General features: G+C 40.2%; 2 protein-coding genes across 2 annotated transcripts in view; one reads left to right on the top strand and one right to left on the bottom strand.

Moving 5' to 3' along the window:
• Positions 1-3,895, bottom strand: part of LOC103459369 (rho GTPase-activating protein 8) — a 53,732-nt gene extending 49,837 nt beyond the window's left edge. The window contains exon 1 of the mRNA XM_017302891.1: positions 3,810-3,895. The gene's annotated coding sequence lies outside the window, so the exon portion shown is untranslated. The remainder of the gene's footprint in view (positions 1-3,809) is intronic.
• On the top strand, positions 97-3,815 carry LOC103459368 (shaker-related potassium channel tsha2). Its single transcript, XM_008400875.2, has 2 exons — positions 97-803; positions 1,079-3,815. The coding sequence occupies exon 2, from the start codon at positions 1,224-1,226 to the stop codon at positions 2,664-2,666; it is 1,443 nt and encodes a 480-aa protein (XP_008399097.1). The 5' UTR covers positions 97-803; positions 1,079-1,223; the 3' UTR covers positions 2,667-3,815.
• Positions 3,896-9,669: the final 5,774 nt, after the last annotated feature.

The following is a 9,669-nucleotide window of genomic DNA, read 5'->3' on the forward strand; positions in this document are numbered from 1 at the left end:
AGATAGATAGATAGATAGATAGATAGATAGATAGATAGATAGATAGATAGATAGATAGATAGATAGATAGATAGATAGATAGATAGATAGATAGACAGACAGACAGACAGACAGACAGACAGACAGACAGACAGACAGACAGACAGAAAAGGAAGCTACAGTGTGATTCTGAATAAAAACTGGAAAACACTTAAAGATACTACATATTTATATTTATACATATTTATATTTATATATCCATTAACATAAACTACACTAACTACGCCACAGTTCAGATTAAACTCTAACATGATGCATTCAAGTCTGACAACATGTGGAAAAGTTTAAGGGGTGTAAAAACTTTTGCAGTCGCAGTATCTGTATTAAAGTGAACTTGATGCAGTTCGTGTCTCTGTTCCTGCTTCTGTTCGTTTCTTCATTTATTTTCTGAATGACTCCCTCCCTCCTCCCCTCCTCGGGGTCAATCCATGGGAAAAGAAAGTTTTCCTGCAGCCCTGAGAGAAATCCAGTTATTTTCGGACAACACGTCACCGGTTTTAGTTGCAGCCCAGAAACTTATTTCCATCATCCAGCTCGCTTTCTTCCCTCTCTCTCTCTCTTTCCCTCTCTCTCTCTATGAACTTGTTGCACAGCTGTGTTGTTCCCCGTTCTCACGCACGGCGCCGCACGCCCGCAGCGGCGCACACATGAGCGGGCAGCTTGAGGAAACGTCAGCAGGTTTCGGCTCGCTGCGTGACATTGCGGTGGCCGTTTTCCTTTCAGCGAACGACTCAAGGATGGACGCGTGACGCACCGAGCCACAGGTATTCATTTAGCGGGGGATCGTTGAGGATTTCTGCGGGAATTTTTTTTGCATGAAATCTCTTCCATTTTTGGAGGTTTATTCCTCAAGATGCATGGTTATTTTTTGGAGCGTAAACAGCGACCCATGTGATAACCTTGAACCAACAGGTTCATTACGCACGACACTTTCCGTCGGAAAATACAGTTTTTTCTCAATTGTGACTCATTTATGGCCATGAAATCAGATTAATCTCGAGCATATGTGCTTGCATGTGTGTTTTTATTTCCTCCTCAGAGAGGGAGCGTGCACACACGTCAGCTCGGGGAGGGCAAAGCCTGCTTAAAATGCAGCGAATGTGACAGCCGAGCCCACAGTCCAGACTACAGCAGCGCCTGGACGGGAAAGGTGAAGCGGGGCGGGGGCGGGGGGCACCAGCAGCATGACCGTGGTGCCCGGGGAGAACCTGGATGAGACGGTGGCACTGGCCGCGCTGTCCGCCCAGGATGTGTACGACCCGGAGCGAGCCGACAACCAGGAGTGCTGCGAGCGGGTGGTCATCAACATCTCCGGGCTGCGCTTCGAGACGCAGCTTAAGACCCTGGCCCAGTTCCCCGCCACTCTGCTGGGGGACCCGCGCAAAAGAATGCGCTTCTTCGACCCACTGAGGAACGAGTACTTCTTTGACCGGAACCGACCCAGCTTCGATGCCATCCTGTACTACTACCAGTCCGGCGGACGGCTCCGGAGACCCGTCAACGTGCCGGTGGACATCTTCATGGAGGAGATCAAGTTCTACGAGCTGGGAGAGGAGGTGATCGAGAACTTTAAGGAGGATGAAGGGTTCATCAAGGAGGAGGAGCGGCCGCTGCCGGAGAATGAGTTCCAGCGGCAGGTGTGGCTCCTGTTCGAGTACCCCGAGAGCTCCGGACCCGCTCGGGGCATCGCCATCGTCTCTGTGCTGGTCATCCTCATCTCCATCGTCATCTTCTGCTTGGAGACCTTACCCGAGTTCAGGGAGGAGGCCCGGATCTTCGAGGGGATGATCCCGACAAATGGCACCGCGGGCGCCGAGCCGCCGAACCCGTTCACGGACCCGTTCTTCATCGTGGAGACGCTCTGCATCATCTGGTTCTCCTTCGAGCTGCTGGTCCGGTTCCTCGCCTGCCCCAGCAAGCCCGCCTTCTTCAAGAACATCATGAACACCATCGACATCGTGGCCATCATGCCCTACTTCATCACGCTGGGGTTGGAGCTGGCAGAGCACCAGGGCAACGGCCAGCAGGCCATGTCGCTGGCCATCCTGAGGGTCATCCGCCTGGTCCGGGTCTTCCGGATCTTCAAGCTCTCACGGCACTCCAAGGGACTGCAGATCCTGGGGAAGACGCTGCAGGCCAGCATGCGGGAGCTGGGCCTCCTCATCTTCTTCCTCTTCATCGGGGTCATCCTCTTCTCCAGCGCCGTGTACTTCGCGGAGACCGACGACCCCGAGTCAGGCTTCAGCAGCATCCCGGACGCCTTCTGGTGGGCCGTGGTTTCCATGACAACGGTAGGCTACGGCGACATGTGTCCGGTGACCATCGGTGGGAAGATAGTGGGCTCCCTGTGCGCCATCGCCGGGGTCCTGACCATCGCGCTTCCGGTTCCGGTCATCGTCTCCAACTTCAACTACTTCTACCACCGGGAGACCGAGCACGAGGAGCAGTTCCAGTACACGCACGTGACCTGCGGGCAGCAGCAGGCGCCGTTCGGCGAGTTCAAGCGGAGCGACAGCCGGCCGTCGCTGTCCAAGTCCGACTACCCGGACAGCGAGGACGCGGACTCCGTCAAGTACACGAACTGCAGCCCGCACAAGGCGTACGGCGGGAAGCTGACGGACGTCTGAGGCTCCTTGTTTCCGCCAGCAGAGGGAATGTTTTCAGTTGGATCCCCTCTCCACTCCCGACACGGTCTTCCATCCAGCAGGACAACTGATCAGCCTCTGTAGCACTTTACTGTCATTAGTGAGCAGCTTTAAGGTTTACATTCTTCTGACACGGGACCAAATTAAAACTCAGTTTAAAACTTAAAAAAAAAAAAAAAAAAGCCTGCGAGACAACACGCAGGGTTAGGGGAAAAAACAAAAACAAGAAAACCCTCATTGAATTAAACACAACGAAACTGAAGCTTTTTCCAATACAACTGCGCCATCGTGTGGTCAAAGCGGCTCACTGCACCGCCGTGGCAGATGCAGTTTCCATGGAAACCTTCCAGACTTTTCTGTTGTTGTCTGGTGCAGGAGCAAAAAGTGAGGAGTATCCAAACCACCATGTTGTGGAAGCATCCATGTTGTTAAAAAAACCCACACACAAACTGAGCTCAGCAGATAATTACTAACAACAAGTTAAAAAAATTTATTAAATACAGTCAAAATATTAAGATTATAACTTTAAGCAGTAATTTAATACATTAACAGTTTAATTTTAGATGTTTTAGAGCTCAACCTCGTCTATTGTGGGTATAAATATGTTAAAAAAGATCATTTAAAGAAAAATATATAGAGTAAGAAATCAAAATGAAAAATCAAGAATTAACAGAAAATACTAAATTATATTCATGCTTTATAGTTGTACAGTAGCACAAAAAAGGTTAAAATAGAAACATAAATTATAATACGTAAATTAAAAAATGATTTTTTTTATTTTAGGGGATTTTAAGATAAAATGCAAATCAAGAACTAGTTTAAACTATTAAATTTATTTAAATGAGTTCAAGTCTGAAAAGCTTTCAAACTTTTCAACAAATCACTGCACTGCTAAATATTTTTGTTCCAAAATAATAATGAATAATAATTCAGTTTTAATGCACAAAAGAAAGCAAGAATGTATGAAGAAAATAGGAAAGAAAACATCACAGGAATTTCCTTTAACTGAGTTTAGAAATAATAATAATAAAAAAATCCCAAACTCAAATAGTTTTTCAAAAAGTATTTAAAATAAAAAGATCGGCCCCTTGCTTTCATAGAGATCCCAGCGGTTCTGATCCATACCTGAGCCGAGCTGAAGGCCCCTCAGCGCTGGAGCTTCCTGGTCCAGCAGCACCTGGACTCACCTGGACGGCGGGCGGAGCAGACGGAGCTGCTGGAGACAAAAACAGAGGATTTTTAACAAGCTGACGGAGTAAAAACCTTCACTGGAGTTAATCAGACTGATGGATGTTTGGAGGAAAAGTCAGACGGGTCTTCAGCTCAGACCAACGTTCAGTTCTGGTCCCACAAGGTGAGCCATCAAACTTTGTGTTGTCACTTCCTGTCTGACCAACATGTTGCACAAAATATTTTAATCAGTAAGCAAATTTAGACAAAGATTTGGTTAAGACATCCAGATTCAGTTCCTTCATTTGGCCAGATGGGGGCAGTACAAATAAATTTTGATCAGTTTATTTTAGTTCCTCCTGTTGTATGGAGACAAAATGTTAAGGTTTTTCATTATGATTGTTTCTTTAAATAAAGTAAAATTAAAATACAGAGAAAATAGAAGTTAAACCTGATATTGAGCAAGTTTCAAAGAGCCGTTAAAGGAGGAAAACAAAAGCACACCTCAAGTCTAAAACATTAATATCTATCATAGAAATACTTCAAAATAAAGCAAAGCCACCACAGCTGGCGAGAGGTTCGGAAGAAGCACAAATGAAGTTCGACAGTCCAGTAAATTTATTAAAACATGAGAAAACAAGCCAGTAACGAACCAAATATAGAGCAGGATAATATTTACTGTTTATATGATGTTTTATTCACAGCTGAAAAAAGATTTATAGAACTGCATTCAGATTTAAAACCTGGACAAACAGAAACCTTCAAACCTCCTGCTGATTGTTGTTCTACTGTCGGCCTGCAGGTGGCAGCAGAGGCTCTCAGCAGAGTTTTTTATTCTGTTTCACTGTGAACTTTTTACAGCCTTTTCACGCCTCTATTTAACTTAGAATAATGTTCCAGCAACATCAGCAGACCTTAATGTAATAACATGATTCACACTAAACCAGTGACGTTGTTGCAGGAAATCACTAGTTGTGATTTATAACGCTCTGAGCTGTGACGTCTGTCGCGGTGTCTGACCTCACGGCTCATTAAAAGTCACGCAGAAGTTTCAGAAGTTGGATCTGAATCTGCAGGATGATGGGAGGAAACAGGAGCCGATCAGGTGGAAGATCTCAGGCTCAAGTTAGACGGAGAGGAAATGAGGAAAAGGAGTAAAAGTGACAAAGACAGAGAAAAGGAGGACATCAGTAGGTCATGTTACGTAACGCAGCGTCTCCGTCCTGACAGCTGCAGACATGACAGCTCCAAGAAATATTAAACTAACTGCTTCCACCTGGAGGGATTTACTGCAAACCTCTTCCTCATGTGAGCCAGAGCAGGCAGCTCCGCTCTGACAGGTGTCGTTAGTGTCCGTGTCCCCGCTGTCCCAAAGCCTCAAGGTCTCACCTGGAAAACCTCATGGAGTCCAGAGGAGACGATGCAGAGACAGACAAACACACATCTCCACCTCCAGCTGGTAGAATTCACCGTCAGAAGCTTCTAAACCTGATTTCTACTGGAGCAAAATAAATAAATGTGTAACTATATTCAGAAAAATCACAACAACGGGGTTGATTCTGGTCTGGATCACATTATGAAGCAAATGTCTCATTAAAAAGCACAAATTAAACGGAAGAAAGCAACAAAAATCAATGGTTTAGTCCTAAATATAAAGCAAACCTGGGAAAAATGAGGAGAAAGTAAAAAGTTCCAATAAAAAAATTCAGAGGAATATCACATAAATATCTTCTATTGGGAAAAATAAAACCAAACGGCCAGAAAAAAGGGAGAAATGGCAGCAATTTAAAATAATAAAACAGCTGAAATAAGAATCATTAAATTTATTTTAAAACACAAGAAAATTATGTAATTTAACAAAACTTAATTAATAAGCACTGGTAAAATAAAACTAAAAAGAATATAACAAAAAATTAGAACCATGAAGATATTAAAATAAATTTCCTTTGGCTTTACAATTTTTTTAATGCAGCAATTTGAAATAGAGATCTAAAATATGGGGCAAAAACATTAAATGTTACTTATTTAATATAATTTACAGGAAAAATATTTTAATAGTAAAATACAACTAAAAAGAATCTAATAATTTTTTTAATAAAACATTTGAAATCAATTTTTTTTTTAATTTATCTATCAGGATTATTTTTACAGCTGCATTTTTCTCAAGTACAGAAAGAAATATGAAAATTATTTAATGAAGTAAAAATTAATTATCATTAAAATGTTTCTTAAAAGTGTTAAAACAGATATAAAGTACTGTAAAAATATTCAAAATTATTTAATGAAATATAATAAAAAAATAAAAGTACATTTAAAAGAAAAATAACTTTTTAAATCATTTTTATGTCTTATGAAAAGAAAAATCAACCATTTTCCTCAAGATCCTGAAAGCTTTCTTTGTAGCTGCTTTATTGCAGAACATTTACTTTTAAATAATGATGGTGCAAAGAAAACCAGAGAAAAAAATCTGTATTTTTCAGTTTTTATAAAAGGTTTTGAAAGACAAATCATAACAGTGAAATAAAACCAAATTAATCAAAAATCATTTTTCTTCATTTGTAAGAAAGTTCAAACTTTTATCCCCCTTTTAAGCTGCTAAAATGTGATTTGTTCCAGTTTTTATTATAAACATTAAATATATTTTAACAAATGTAACACAAAAATAGACTAACTGGACAAATTGCTGCTTTATAAACTGTATATTTAACATTATTGCAATTTAAATGTTAATGATTATTTATTTCACATTTTAACTAAGCAAATTATAATGTTTGCTTAGATTTCTATTAATCTATTTAAGGAAAAAAACAAAAGAAATGAAAAACGGTGCTCAACTTTCTGCGCATCACCAAAGTGTTTCAGTTTTCAGTCAAATTAAACTTTTCGTCGCCGTTTTTTCGTGCTGAGCCTCGTGGATTTATTCCAGAATAATTCAGAGTAAAATCAGAGAGCAGAGCGTTCAGCCTGTGTTTCATTCAGCCGCTGTTATTTAAAGGAGGCTTGATGAATTACAAACACGCAGGCTTAAACCGTCTGAGCCGCTGCTTAGCAACAGGATCACAATAACATGTTGTTTACATATGCGGCTCCTGCAGCTACAGACTGAGTGCAGCGCCTCCTGCTGGCCGAAAAGTTTAGCTTTTTCTTTTTTACACCATGAATAAAATTAAAATCTAATGGAAATCAGAGGCAGGGGTCCATTTCCTGGTTTAGACAAAGGATAGAATTCTATTCGCTGTCTATCTCCATGGCGACAGTGGAAGCTCCAACCTGATTGGGCGGCTTTCAACCGTACTTTCACCATGTTGTTTTGCTGTAGCGACAAGAAAAGACGCTTTGAAAGAATCAATTAAAGGTTTGTATGAATCGATCAAAGAAAAATCGATTGAAATTGATTAGGAAATATTTTTAAAGATGGCCGACAAGAATTGGGTGAATCCAGATTCACCCAATTACTGTGATTAATTAATAATTATAGTTCTGTTAATTAATAAAATTAATAATTAAATTATTAATAATGTAAGTAATTAAATAATTTTATTTAAACAGAAAACATAATTTAATCTTCCATCTTTAAATCTAAACTGCTGACGATGATGTTGATGATGATGTCACTGAGGACAGCCAATAGCAGCACAGCTGTTTATTTCACTACATAAGACTAATCAATCTAATTGATCTGGAGATCAGAGGAGTGTGAATATTGGTAATACTACCTCAAAAATATCCACAACGACCAGAATATGAGGAGAAAATCTCCAAACGGTGACGCGTCTGTGAGGCGCGTTGGCGCCGCAGCGTCAGTGAGAATCAGTATCAATATGTGATTTGATCCAATGAGAATCAATTCATCAGCTCAGATCGGCTGGATTCTTAGAGGAAGAGCTGCATGTCAGATCATGAGTCATTTCCCAGGGTAAATTTTTAATCAGTGAGTGAATTCAATAATTTAGCAGTTTGAGGCGACAGTTTGACGGTCGACCCGATCGGGTTGTTCTGAATGTGAGAACAGGAAGTGAATTTTTCACTATTCCTCAGATTATGACTGGATGTGGTGAGAAACTCAGACTTTTATAAACTCAAAATATCAGAAATCAACACCGTAATCGTTTGACCTCTGTGCACCATAATGTTATTACATTTGAGGAGTTATGAGGTTTTTATCTTAAATGCTAAATATTTTTGTACAGTTTTGGTTTAATTACTGCTCTAAATATTTTGATGCCTTTTATGAGTCTCTACTCTCCAGGTTATGACTAATTGATTACCAAATAAGTTGCCGATTATTTGAATAATCGATTAATCACGATTAATCCAGTTAGTAGTTTCATCCCTGCTGCTTCTCTTACCTATAACTGATATTTCCTGATATCATATATGTTATATTTTCTTACGGTTTCAACACTTTGTACAAGCTTTGACTGTTCATGCTAATTTATTGTGCATCGCTGCATAAAAACTAATTTTATTTCAATTTTGAGTTTTGTTTTTTTTTAAATTAGTGTTTTTTTTTTTTATTCTGATAGAAATGTTTTAGTCAATTCCCACTAAGAACTTTTCTTGAAAGTGTTATATTTTGTAAAGTTTAAAGTTCGAGTTGCAAAAACTTAACTAAGAAAGTTGCTATGGAGACGTAGCGACCTCTTTTTGCTACAGTTCTAATAAGATAAAATATTTGCAATTCTTTCATTAAATGATTCTTTCTTCCTCTTTTTCAGGGAAAGATTGATGAACCTCACTAAACCCTCTCCAGCTGCCACCATCCTCCTCATCCTCTCCTGCTTCCCTCCTCCGCTGAAGAAAAACAACAACAAAGCTTGGATTAAAAACAAAAACAAAACTTCACGGGAAACTCGGCTTACTTTTACAGAGCACAGACTCTGAGGTACGACTCAAACGTTACTTGAATCATCAGCTCCGTCCTGCGTATACTTAGATGTTGTTTGGGAGGTTTCTCCTGTTGCTGTAGAGAACAAGAACTCGTTGTTGCTGTCTGTGTGTCGCATATCATATCCAAACCAAACCACGTTACTGCATGCTTGGAAAGCAGAGCATGTGAACAGAAGAAATGTGGGAACAACATCGACAGCTCGCAGATACGGAGCCGTTATCCTGTCAGACAGATGACTTTAGTTTTTTAAAGTATCATGCTGTATATGTTTTATACCAGGAGGTTGACATGGTGAATTATTTTGTAGATTTTTAACATGTTTTTTTTTGCCTTGGTGAAAACAAAGCAGCTCCAGCAGGCAGCTCTGATGAACATGTCTGCACCAGTGGGAGGAAAAATGGAGGTAAAAGTGTGAAAATGCATTAAATCCAGACATCCGATTATATCTGAATGTTGGTGTTTGGATCTCTGATCAGAATGCTGTATACCTGATTTATCACTACCTCAGTGTCAACTCACTGAAAACAGAAGCTTTAACACCAGAAGGACTGATTATTATCACCAACACGCTCAAGTTAAGTTCTCAATTTAATCTCTAAAATATACAAAGAACTAAACTACAAAGATGTTTTCACCTTGATATCAGGTAGAAAAGCACATTTAGAGAAACTAAATGAGCCTCAGATGTCCAGCCTGAGTGAGAAAAGCAGCTTTTTTGCACATTGTTTTGTTTGTTTTTGCATTTTCTGTTAGCTTAAAAGGCAATAAGGTTCTGCAGAGTGGCTCTGCCTGTCTTAAACAAATTTGAATTTGAAATATATCTGAAATTTGGGAAAATAAACAAACTGGGGAACTGTCACACTATTGCAATACTGCTCATCTAAAAGATGCACATTTGTTTGGATGAGCTGCAGGTGGAAACAA

The sequence above is a fragment of the Poecilia reticulata genome, linkage group LG23 (assembly GCF_000633615.1).
Source record: "Poecilia reticulata strain Guanapo linkage group LG23, Guppy_female_1.0+MT, whole genome shotgun sequence".
Taxonomy (NCBI): domain Eukaryota; kingdom Metazoa; phylum Chordata; class Actinopteri; order Cyprinodontiformes; family Poeciliidae; genus Poecilia; species Poecilia reticulata.